The sequence below is a fragment of the Phoca vitulina genome, unplaced genomic scaffold (assembly GCF_004348235.1).
Source record: "Phoca vitulina isolate PV1807 unplaced genomic scaffold, GSC_HSeal_1.0 scaffold1, whole genome shotgun sequence".
Lineage (NCBI taxonomy): Eukaryota > Metazoa > Chordata > Mammalia > Carnivora > Phocidae > Phoca > Phoca vitulina.
The window spans coordinates 108,762,780-108,775,571 of NW_022589704.1; the positions used below are offsets into that span (position 1 = coordinate 108,762,780).

The 12,792-nt window shown below is 34.8% G+C and overlaps 1 protein-coding gene across 1 annotated transcript in view; it reads left to right on the forward strand.

The window, feature by feature from the left end:
- Positions 1-12,792, forward strand: part of UGGT1 (UDP-glucose glycoprotein glucosyltransferase 1) — a 115,217-nt gene that overhangs the window by 41,579 nt on the left and 60,846 nt on the right. The window contains exons 16-18 of the mRNA XM_032412794.1: positions 1,278-1,413; positions 3,346-3,477; positions 10,070-10,234. Of these exons, the coding sequence (XP_032268685.1) occupies positions 1,278-1,413; positions 3,346-3,477; positions 10,070-10,234 (433 nt within the window). The remainder of the gene's footprint in view (positions 1-1,277; positions 1,414-3,345; positions 3,478-10,069; positions 10,235-12,792) is intronic.

A 12,792-nucleotide genomic window follows, 5' to 3' on the forward strand; every position in this document is an offset into this window, starting at 1 on the left:
CCAATGCGGGGCGAGCCCAATGCGGGGCGGATCCCAGGACCCAGGGATCATGACTTGAGCCGAAGGCAGACGCTTAACGACTGAGCCACCCAAGCACCCTCCATTGTGGTTTTAATTTGAAATTCCCTAAATACATGATGTTGAACATCCTTTTTTTTTTTTTTTTGCTATTTGCCAACTCTGTGCCTTAGTTGCTGAGGTACTAATTCAGATCTTTTGCCCATATTAAACTTTTTGTTGTTGTTGAGTTTTAAGAGTTCTTTGTATATTTTGGATATCTGTCCTTTATCAGATATGTGTTTCTTAGTTTCTCACAGGTTTTCTACCAGTCTGTGGCTTGTTTTCATTCTCTTAATGGTGTCTTTCACAGAGCAGAAGTCCCAATTTCAGTGAAGTTTAGCTCATCCCTTTTTTTTTTTTGGGTCATGGATCATGTTTTTGCTTGTTAGATCTAATAAGTCGTTGACCAACCCAAGATCACCTAAATTTTCTGTGTTCTTTTCTAGGAATTTTATAGTTCTGTGTTTTATATTCATGTTTATGATCCATTTTGAGTTAATATTTTGTGAGAGGTATAAGTTCTCTGCCTAGATTTGTTTTTTTGCATTGTGGATATCCAGTTCCATCACCATTTGTTAAAAACACTGTCCATTCTCAGTTGAATTGGTTTTGCTCCAATATGTAGGCTGGTGACTTCTGTATTGGCCAGTGCAAGTTTTTTGCTTTTTTTTTTTGCCAGTTTATAGATGTGTAATGGTATCTTTTTGTGGTTCATTCTTATAATTTAATTTAAATTTTAAAATGTAATGAACATTAACCTTGGTTGTAGCTTTTTGCCAACAGTTAATAGTAAACATTTTTATGTTTTCCATTTACCTATGATTTTCATCTTGCCTATGTTAATCTCAAAATCCACCCCCCTTTTTATATATTTTCACATTTTGAAAATGTTCACTTCCCCTAATTTTTGCTTAAAAACAACAAAATCTCCAACTAAAACTATAACAGAATCCTTCATGTCAGTAAAGGCCTTTCACCATGTGGAAGCAGTATGGTTTAACAGTTGAAAAGTCTAAGCCACCTTTGGGAACCTGCTTTTCTATTCTGTAAGTGATGAAAGCCTTTGCCCAGTGTATTAGAGTAGGATGTGAACTGTGCTTTTCAGTAGAGGAAGTTACAATATGTGAGTGGGATACAGGGATGCCATTCTTTTTAACCAGTTGCATTTTTTGAGATAAGTTTCTTTTTCTTCTTTTTGCCCTTCCCCCTCTCCCCAGAATTGGTTTAATCTTTGTGGTGAATGACTCTGAAGATGTTGATGGGATGCAAGATGCTGGAGTGGCTATTCTGAGAGCGTATAATTATGTTGCCCAAGAAGTGGATGATTATCATGCCTTCCAAACTCTGATACATGTATGTTTTCAATCAAAATGGCGAATAATTTTCTTAATTTAACTTACTCTAAGAAACAGTATGAGTTAAGAGGATTTTATATTTCTGTAAAGAGAAAAAGCTTGATAAATTATTCTCTCAACCTTTGTGTTTTATATTTAAGGAGTTGCTTTTACTGATTTACTGATGTTATTAATAAATTGCTGTGATCTCAGCTAAGATAAGATTCCTTAGGAGCCCTACTAATGTACCTTATTAGTCTTCTGCCTTTTGGTGACTTGAAATCACTAATTAATTTTTTTTTTTTTTTTTTTTTTGGTAAATGTGATGTTCTCTGCTTGTTTAAAAAAATGTTTGCTTTTTTTCCTTTTAGGTCTTTATGATATTTTCATTTAATTAATATTCAAATCATAAATTCTTATTGTCTATTTTCTCCATATTTTTACCTTAGGAACTGAAATACCCTGAGTTTTATATATACTTAAGATACTTTCTCCAGTTCAAACAAGGAACTCTCTTGTTTTCTTTTTTTCTATTTTTGAATATAAAAAATTTATAAGTAATAGTTCTTTTGCTTACAGATTAGTGGTAATTATTAGAAAACCATCTTTAAAGCAGTTGATTTTCACCACTTATTTTTTAACCTATAAACATGTCAGCCTGCTGTTTATTATGTTTGTTATATTTATTGTTTAGAGATTCAGTCTGGAGCATTTTTTATTAGTTAAAATGTTCATTTATTTATTTGGCTAACATCTATTAGAGACTTACCATTTGCCAGGCCTGGTACTAGCTGCAAGGGATACAAAGAAGAGTAAGACTTCACCCTTGTCCTCAAAGACCTTACATTCTAGTGGGGGACATGTCCATGCAGATGGTTAATGCACTGTGGGAAGCACAGCCAACTGTGGCAGCACTAGACCTCACTCTACTAGGGATGGCATTGTTGTGGAGTGGGAAGTTGTCCCAGCTGAGTGTAGGAGGAAAAACAGGAGTCAGTTGAACAATGGCTGCAAATCAGAGGTAGTGATTTCCTTTGTCCGTATGGCTGAGAGGGGAACCTATTCGTCGAGGCTGTCAGGCCAGGCAATGAGTGTCCAGCTTGCAGAGGTTAAACTCCAGTTAAAAACATCATTCTGATGCATGTATGGAGACGGGTCTGATGGAGGGTAGACAGTGGCAGGGATAGTGGTTGGTGAGCTGTTGCTGGGATCTCTGTGAGAGATGATGGTGAAGGTGGTTAGCAATAGGGCCATAGAGAAAGAAGTTCAGAAGGAGTTGCTGAGGATGTGTTTTAAAGTCTGCTTTTTAAAGTTGTTCCCCTACTCCCATAGCTGTGTATATGAAGGATGTATATGTATATGAGTTTTCATTTTTTCAAATTTTTATTTGCAACAGCAAAAACATTGTGTGTTCATTGTAAAATTTTTTAAAAATAATATTAAAGTGTATCGATTTAAAATTTCTCTGTCTTTCCCTTTCCTAATCCTGCTCCTTAAAGGCAGCCACTATTAGAAGGTTGTCTTATATCCTTCTAGGTGTTTAACTGTATACAGACACAGTTGTGTTGTTATTTGTTTTATATCTGCTTTTTAAAAACAAGGTTTTTGCCATACATATTTTATAACTTTCGCCCCCCTAAACATCATGGCCATGAGTTCTTATTTCAAGGATTATGTAAAGGTGTTCAGATTTTTAAAAAATTAACACATTTTTGCATTTGGGACTTAATGTGAGTATGAGCTGATTGGGTCATTTTAAGAATATGTAGTTTCTAATATAAGAAGGTATCTTAAGGAAGTATATGAAAAAGGGAGAATTGCTAACCTGTTCCATTTCACCTTTCAAGAAAAATAGCCATGTTTTCTCTCTACATTCAGAAATCTTTTGTAATAAACATTCTGAAATTTGGATTTAAAAGTGCATTTGGTTGCCTGATTTTTCTTTCTTCAGATATATAACAAAGTAAGGACTGGAGAAAAAGTAAAAGTTGAGCATGTGGTCAGTGTCCTAGAGAAGAAGTATCCATATGTTGAAGTGAATAGCATTTTGGGGATTGACTCTGCTTATGATCAGAATCGGAAGGTAAGAAATTCTTTTGCGCTTCTCATTTTACCACAACGCTATGCTTTCCTTACCTCCCTTTTTTTGGGAGTTGTTATTAATAAGGGTAGTGGTGGTTAAAGTATTTAGGTACTTAGCATTTAACAATTTAGAAACCAGGTTACTTTTTTGTGTTTGCGAATGCAGTTTATATTTCAATTTTGTGACGATATCATTGATTTTTAGCTGGCATATTAACTATTAAATTGAAAAACAAATTTCTTTTACACAGTGCAGTGGTAGTACTTGTGTGATGTATATTCCACATAAAAGCTATTAGAAGTGTATAATGTATGCTTGCCAGGATATGACTTAACAATATTGATGTTGTTTAGGCTAAAGATAAAAATATATTAAGAAATGTAATAAAGCAGAATGGCAAAGTGTGGTAATAAGGATATAGGGAAATATTTAAAAATTTTATTTAAAGATAATACTATTTTTTGTGAGACATTAAATACAGTAAAAGGACCTTTATCTGTTGCAAGCAGGAACAAGGTAGTCAGTTTATTGAAAATAAATGTTCAGGCAAGGAATCTAAATACATTTCTGAGACATTTTAATTTAAAACAATAAAAATGTATTTATGAACTTTTTTTACTTTTAAGTGAAGGAGATGTTTCTTCATGGTTCAGTCTTCGTAGGTTGTATGTCTTTAGAAATGTATGCATTACTTCTTGGTTACCCAGTTTGTTGGTATAAAATTGTTCATAGAAGTCTCATGATCCTTTGCATTTCTGTGGTGTCAGTTGTAATGTCTCCTGTTTTCTGATTTTATTTACTTAATTTTTTTCTCTTTTTTTTTAGTCTAGCTAAAGGTTTGCCAATTTTGTATATCTTTTAAAAAAACAGCTTAGTTAACTTTTCTATTTGTTTTTCTGGTCTCTGATCTTTCTTTCTTTCAGCTAAATTTGGGTTTAGTTCTTTTTTTTTCCTAGTGTCTGGTGGTGTAAAGTTAGGCTTTTTATTTGAGATCCTTCTTTTTTCTTAATGTTGGCATTTATCACTATAAAATTCCTTCTCAGAACTACTTTTTCTGCATCCTTTAAGTTTTGGTGCATTATATTTCCATTTTTGTTTATTTCAAGATGTTTCTTTATTTCACTTTTCATTTATTCTTTGACTCACTGATTAAGGAGTTTGTTGTTTAATTTCTACATATTTGTAAATTTTCCAGCTTTCCTCATGTTACTGATTTCTAGAATATTTCATATGTGCTTAAGAAGCCCTGGATTCTGCTGCTGTTGGGTGGAATATTCTATATATGTCTTTTAGGTCCATTTGGTTTAAAGTATAATTAAATTCCAGTGTTTCTTTACTAATTTCTGTTTGGATTATTTATCTGTTGTTGACAGTGAGGTATTGAATTCCTCTACTCACATTGTGGTGTTGTCTGTTTCTCCCTTGAGATTTGTTACAAGTGTGTTTTCTGTTGCTGCTTTTAATATTTTCTCTTTGTCTTTGATTTTTAACAGTTTTATTATAATGTGTCTTGCAGAGGATCTCTTTAAGTTGATTTTGTTTGGTGACCTATATAGATCCCTTCTCAAACCTCTTGTCTCCTTCTGGAACTCTAGTAATTTGCAAATCATCTAGATAACATTTCTTTCATTCTTTTTGTTCTTGTTGTTCTCCTCTGGATAATTTCAAAGTTCCTGTCTTCTTTTTTTTTTTTAAAGATTTTATTTATTTATTTGAGAGAGAGAATGAGATAGAGAGAGCACATGAGAGGAGGGAGGGTCAGAGGGAGAAGCAGACTCCCCGCTGAGCAGGGAGCCCGATGCGGGACTCGATCCAGGGACTCCAGGATCATGACCTGAGCCGAAGGCAGTCGCTTAACCAACTGAGCCACCCTGGCGCCCTAAAGTTCCTGTCTTCTAACTTACAGATTCTTTCTTCTGCTTGATCCATTCTGATAATAATGCTATTTCATTTTTCCTTTCATTTATTGTATTCTTTGGCTCCAAAATATCTGTTTGGTTCTTTTTTATTATTTCTCTCTCTCTTATTAAACTTTAAATTTTGTTTGTGTGGTTTTTTTTATTTTGTTGAATTATCTTCCTGTGTTTTCTTGTAATTGAGTTTCCCTTTAACAACTTTTTTGAATTCTTTATTGGGTAAATCACAGATGTCCATTTCTTTGGAATTGGTTACTGAAAGATTATTGCTATCCTTTGGTGCTATCATGTTTTCTTGATATTCCTTGCAGTTTCATGTTGCTTTTTTGCATTTGAGGTAGCAGTCACCTCCCACAGTCTTTACCTACTGCCTTTGGGAGAGAAGTACCTTTTGTCAGACCTGCTAGGAATTCTGAGGCTTTCTCAGGCCATCTGTGGATACATATACTCCATACTTGTTCTTTCTTGTACAGAATTCTTAAGCATGCCTAATTTTCGATTCTACAGTGCCCAAGGCTGGGTGCTGACTGCCCTTCTTTTGTTTTCCCCAAGGTGGCCCTAACGCTCCAATATTTTGTCTCTCTGGCCCACACGTTTGGGCTGGTTTTCTGTGCTTGCTCACTAGCCATCTGGTTAAAGCTCACTCTTGCCACCACTGTCAGGAGCATATACAGGGAACTGGCCACAGGGTGAGGGTGAGTGTAGGTGGGGTGTGTCCGTGAGCCATTTGGTGGGATCTGTGGATGAAGTGTCCCCAGTGGCTCATGGGTGGGCTTCTTGTTGGAGTCCATGATGCAGTAAGTAGGATCCATCCCCTTTAAATGCTTTCTTAGTACTGTCTTGCTGCCCTCTTCCAGCTTTTTTCTACCCCCAGTCACACAGTTCACAATTCAGTACTCTAGATGGGGTAAGAGAGAAATGAGCCTCTTTGGCAGTATTCCTTATAGTGGGGGAAGTTGAGTGCTTGCCTGCCCGCTCACTTGCTCTCAGTTTCCCCCCTGTAGGAGAAATCATGGGCCCAGAAGATCTCTCTTGGCCCTAAGCTGTGCTGCTTTGGGGGAGGGCTGATGGGAGTGAAGTCAGACTGTTCTTATCTTTTCCAATGCATTCAATCTCATATTTTTTAAAAATTTATTTTATTTTATTTTTCTAAAGATTTTATTTACTTGAGAGAAAGAGAGTGAGAGAGCACAAGCAGGGAGAGTGGCAGGCAGAGGGAGAAGCAGGCTTCCCACTGAGCCGGGAGCCCGACATGGGACTCGTTCCCAGGACCCTGGGATCATGACCTGAGCCGAAGGCAGACGCTTAACCAACTGAGCCACCGAGGCGCCCTTATATTTTTTTTGCTCCAGTGGGTTCTCAGGCTATGGCTAGGAGGGACTGGAGCCAGTTGATGAGCCAATGCAGGGTCCACAGATGGGGTTGAAATCTGTATGTCTGTTACATGATGCATGGGTGGGTGAACCTTCTTCTGGGTTCCTTGGCATATGGTGCTGGATCCCAAACCTTCCACAAAGGCACTTTTGTCTGTGGATAGATACCAAATTGTTGTTCAGGATTGGGAAGCACCAATGAGTTATGTTCTCTTCAGCCACGATACTGATGGCACTCATGCTTTAGTGTTAAGTCCCCTTGTTTTAAAGTGTATTAAGTCAGGTTTAGTGTTGCGGCTGGTCATGAGGTCTATTCAGGGTAGACTGAACATGGTTCCATTGTTCTGTTGTATCCTTCCGTTCACTCACTTGCCTTACATGTTATTTAAAATAAAACTGATATGGTACCCAGTGATTTTCTAGATAGACGCAAACAGTAAGAACAATACTCCGTAGAAAAAGAATAGATGAAATAAAAGGAAAGAAGGACCACTTTGGGAATACCAAAGAATTGAGGGAATTCATGAAGTTTTCTCATATTTTACATTTGGAAAATGTGTAACTTTCTTTTTTAATTTTTAATTTTATTTTTTTTCCCTTGGAAGGGAGAAGTGCCTGATTTTAGCCCAGTGTGCTTGCTTGCTTGCTCTTTACCATTTTAACATTAGATCTTACATTGTTTAAAAAATTTTTTTAATTCAAGTATAATTAACATACAGTATTATATTAGTTTCAGATGTACAGTATAATGATCCAACAATTCTGTACACTACTCAGTGCTCGTCATGATAAGTGTACTCTTGATCCCCTTTATTTAACTCATCTCCTCACCTGGAAAACGTTTCACTTCAATTTTCTCTCATCCTACTGAAGAAACAGTACACATTTCCTTTTCATTGTGGGTGATTGCTATGTCAAAGGTATTTTCTTGAGAAATATTAGACAAATTGATAAAAAGGATATTTTTATATGTATTGAAATCTTGATTTTACTGATGAATCACATAAATGTGTCACAGACCTAGCTCCTCAGTAATTTCCCAGTCTTGGCTCTTTTCCTCATCTGTACTGATTAGAGGCCCTTCCTATGTAAGCAAATGATCTTAGACCACTTAATTTCCTAGGTATTTGAGTAAACATACTTTCATGACAAGGATGTTGTGAGATTCCCAGAAGTCCTAAGAATCTAATGATTAATAAGATTTTCAAAACTGTAGCAGCTGTGCCTCCACGTGAAAAAGCCCAAGAAAAAGATTCTTTTGAAAAATTTTTAAGGAGGAATAATATCATTTAGCAATTGTTATTACACTTATAAATATCTGTGCTGGGGTGCCTGGGTGGCTTAGTTGGTTAAGCAGCCGACTTGATTTCAGCTCAGGTCATGATCTCAGGGTCCTGGGATCAAACTCTGCATCGGGCTCTGTGCTGGGCGGGGAGTCTGCTTTAGGATTCTCTCTCCCTCTGCCCCTCCCCCTTTGCTCATGTGCGTGCGTGCTCTCTCTCTCTCATTCTCAAATAAGTAAATAAAAGTCTTTAAATAAATATCTGTACCTTTTGTATAAATCTGAAGCTATGATATCCTCCGTGTATGGTATTTGAAAGTTGTAATTATTTGTACTAGGCAGTATAATTAAAGTAGCATTTTTAAACGGAAGATAATGTAGTCTGATAGGTGTATATTTATATCTTTCAAGCTAATAAGATAGATAATGATATTTAAGAAAAGTCCTAACTTACACATGTAGACATTTTGCGTTTGGCATGTTAACTCTGAGTCCTTATTAATTTCAGTTATCATTGTGAGTAGCTCATTCATAAGACCTCGCCTGTAATTATTAAGGTTTTTAAATTATTTATAGTTAACATTTTTAGTTATTGATAGAAAGTCTCATGTAATTTTTAAGTTTGCCTTTTTGGTAATTAGGCTGCATTCTGTTATTTGGTCTGGTAAATTTTTTATGGTTTGTAAGAAAAGAAGGTATATATAGTCAAAACATCTCCCTCCCACTCCTGATTTTCACTCAGTTGCCATTTCCAGAGAAAACCAGTGTCATTTCTTATTGTCACTTAAGAGTTATAATATGGGTTTTGTTTTGTTTTGTTGGGGGATAATTTTCAAAACTCAAAGTATGTTAAAATTGAGTTTTTAATGAATGTCTTTGAAATAGTTGAGACATCAAAGAACAGAATTAACATGGTAAGAATTTTAGAAGTGTAAATTTTAAAAGTATAAACTATGATATATAGAAGTGGCAGAAATCAACATAGAAGACCTTTCTGCCTGTGCAGAAAGTCTGTACCATTAGTTACTATTGTGGCTAGATCTGATTAGGAACTAAGTAGTCTGTTGCTGTTGATGATTGTCAGTTACCCAATTGAAGTACTTTTCTATTTATATATAAATATGTATAATTCTGCTATTTTCAGAAAGTATTAGTTATAAGATATCTAACAAGTATGTTTTAAGGAATCCTTTTTACATCTTGGGTAGTAATGTATGTTTTACTTTGACAAGTTAGTTATGGATTTTTGGTTGATATCTAGGGGGAATGTACCCCTATACTGACCACCAGAGAAGAGTGTTCATCTTAGATATATTTACCTTTTTATTGGCCTGATATTTCCCTGCTAAGGAACCTCTTTTGTCTTGGAGAAGGAAAAAGATTGGGCTTAGTATATTATAGGGCAATTTTCAAGCACTGTTTTACCACTAGCCTTGTTTTGTTTTCTAAAGTGTAATTTCTATGTTAGGGATCCTTTTAAGTTTAGATTGGGGTGTAAATATTTCATCTCAGGCTATCTGCCCAGGAGCACTCATAATTTATGGCAGTCTATCATTGTGCTGCCCATCATGGTAGCATCTAGCCACATGTGGCTTTTAAAATGAAAATTAATTAATTTCAGGTGCTCAATAGTTACATGTGGTTAGTGGCTACTGCATTGGACAGCAAAGATAGAATATCTCCATCATTGTTGAAAGGTCTGTTATATGTCTTGGCTATAGTATATGTAATTAAAGTTTGGTAGCCTGGGCAGCTTAAAATTACCCTCACCCCCAAATCACTTCCTAATGTGCAAGGTTTTGTGGTTTTACAAAAACTCAGTAATCAGTTTCAAATTACCCAGTAGGATATTAACTATGTTTCTTCTGATATTTCTTTAAAGGCATTTCTTTTGTTATTTCTTGGTGACCCTATTTCTGTTGATTTTACTTTTCTCATTAGCACATGTATGTATGAAAACTATGCTTTGTTCCATTTGTCTCATGAAGGACAAAAAATGTTTGTGGTCCCTTGTGTTTCAGGAAGCGAGAGGCTACTATGAGCAGACTGGGGTTGGTCCACTGCCTATTGTTCTGTTCAATGGAATGCCCTTTGAAAAGGAACAGTTAGATCCCGATGAGTTGGAAACCATCACAATGCATAAAATCCTGGAGACCACAACCTTCTTCCAAAGAGCAGTGTACTTGGTGAGTGGTATTTCAAGGGTGATTTTGAAAGAGAATGGTTTGCTTATATTTTTGTAGGCTCTGTAGTAAGCAATAAGATTCTTTAAGTATTACTCTTTTTTATACATCACTTGTAATTGGTTTGTGGATTCCCAGGAAGTTGTGCTATAATGAAAATATTCACAAGACTTTGTGCATTGTATTTGAAATAGCTAAGTTTATTGTTGTCAAGATTAAATGTTTATTTAAGAGACATTTGTTCTACTTGTAAGGAATTTTGACTTTGGAAAGACTCAAATATTATATATGTATATAATCATATTTATATATATGTATAAAATAGTTATTGTTGAGACATAATTCACATGCCATAAAATTCAGTCTTTTAAAAGTGGACAATTCAATGTATTTAATGTATACACAGAGTTTATACAAGTATAACCTCTGACTGATGTTAGAACATTATCATCACCCCTAAATCCAACGCCCTGTAGCATTCACTCTGCATTTGTTTCTACCCTAGACCCTGGCAACTACAAATCTGTTTTCTTTCTCTATGGATTTGCCTATTTGAGACATTTAATATAAATGGAATCATACAATATGTGGTCTTATGTGTCTGATTTCTTTCACTTAGTGTAATGTTTTCAAGGTTACCCAGTAGGAGCGTGTGTCAGTACTTCGTTTCTTTTAATGGCCAAATAATAGTTCCTTGAATGGATATACCATATTTTAAAAATCCATTCATCATTTGTTATAAATTTAGGTTTCTACTTTGTGGCTACTGTGAATAATGCTGCTATAAACAATCATGTACAAGTTTTTGTGTAGACATATATTCTCATTTGTCTTGTGTGTATACCTAGGAGGAGAATTGCCTGTTCAGTAATTCTGTTTTTAACAGGCTGTTTTCCAAAGCGGCTGCACCATTATACATTGCTACGAGCAATGTATGCTGGTTCTATTTTCTCCACATTCTAGCCAATGCTTGATACTGTCTGTCTCTTTGATTATAGCCTAGTGGGTATAAAGTGGTATCTCATTGTGGTTTTGACCTGCATTACTCAAACATGAATAATGTTGAGCATTGTTTCCTGGGCTTATTGACTATTTATATCTTTTTTTTGAGAAATGTCTATTAAAATTATTTGCCTGTGTTTAATTGGGTTACTTGTTTTGTTACTGTTATGAGTTCTCTATGTGTTCTGGGTACTAATCCCTTATATATAGGATTTGTCAGTATTTTTCTAATTTCATGGTTTGTCTTTTCATTTTCTTGGTGGTCAGTCTTTTAAAGGACAGATGCTTTAAATTTTGATTAAGTCCAATTTACTTTTTTTTTCTTTTGTTGCTTATGCTATTTGTATGAAATTATTGCTTAATTCTAGGTTATGATGATTTATACCTCTGTTTTCTTTTGAGTGTTTTATGGTTTTTTCTCTTTAACATTTAGTTCTTGGATGTATTTTCAGTTAGTTTTTATATGTGGTGTGAGGTAGAAGTCCACATTTTTTTCTCATATACAGTTTGGCATGCAACTGAATGTCTTTTGGGATATTCAGTTGTCCCAGTACTATTTATTGAAAAGAATGCTCTTTTCCCATTAAAGTATCATGGCACTCTTGTAAAAAATAAATTAACCAATAATGTATAGGTTTATTTTTGGACTGCCTATTGTTTTCCATTCACCTATATGTTTGTTCTTATGTAAGTACCTCACAGTCTTGATTACTACTGTAATCAAGTGTGAGTTTTCCAACTTTGGGTTTTTCTTTCTCTTTTTTCTTTTTTAAAGATTGTTTGGCTGGTCTGTGTCCCCTTCATTTTCATATGAATCTTAAGATTAGTTTGTCAGTATATGCAAAAAAAGGCCGCTGGGTTTCAATAGGAATTGCATTGAATCTGTAGATCAGTTTGGGGAGTATTGACATCTTAGCAATATTGAATTTTCTGACCCATGAACCCAGGATGTGTTTCCATTTATTTAGGTCTTGTTATTCTTTCAGTGATGTTTTGTAGTTTCCAATGAAGGAGTCTTACACTTCTCTCATTAAATTTATTTGTTAATATTTTGTTCTTTTTGATGCTATTATAAATGGAATTATTTCCTTAATTTAATTTTTGGATAGTTCATTGATAGTGAATAGAAATACAGTTGATTTTTGTATATTGATCTTATATGCTGCAACCTTGTTGAACTTGTTTATTCTAAAGCTTTTTTTAAAAAAATTCTATATAGAAAATATTGTCATCTGTAAGTAGAGATAGTTTTGATTCTTCCTTTTCAATCAGGATATCTTTATCTCTTTTTTATTTTTTCTTTTCTTGTCTCATTGCCTGTCTAGAACTTCCTAGTACCATGCTGAATAGAAGTAGTGTGAATGAACATCCTTGTTTTGTTCCCAGTCTTAGGGGGGAAAGCTTTAGTCTTTCACCTGTAAGTATATTAGCTACAGGGTTTTTGCAGATTCCCTTTGTCAGTTTATGGAAGTTTTCTTCTATTCTTAGTTTATTGAATTTTTTTTTATCATCAACATGTTGGATTTTGTCAAATACTCTTTTTTTTTTTTTTTTTTTTT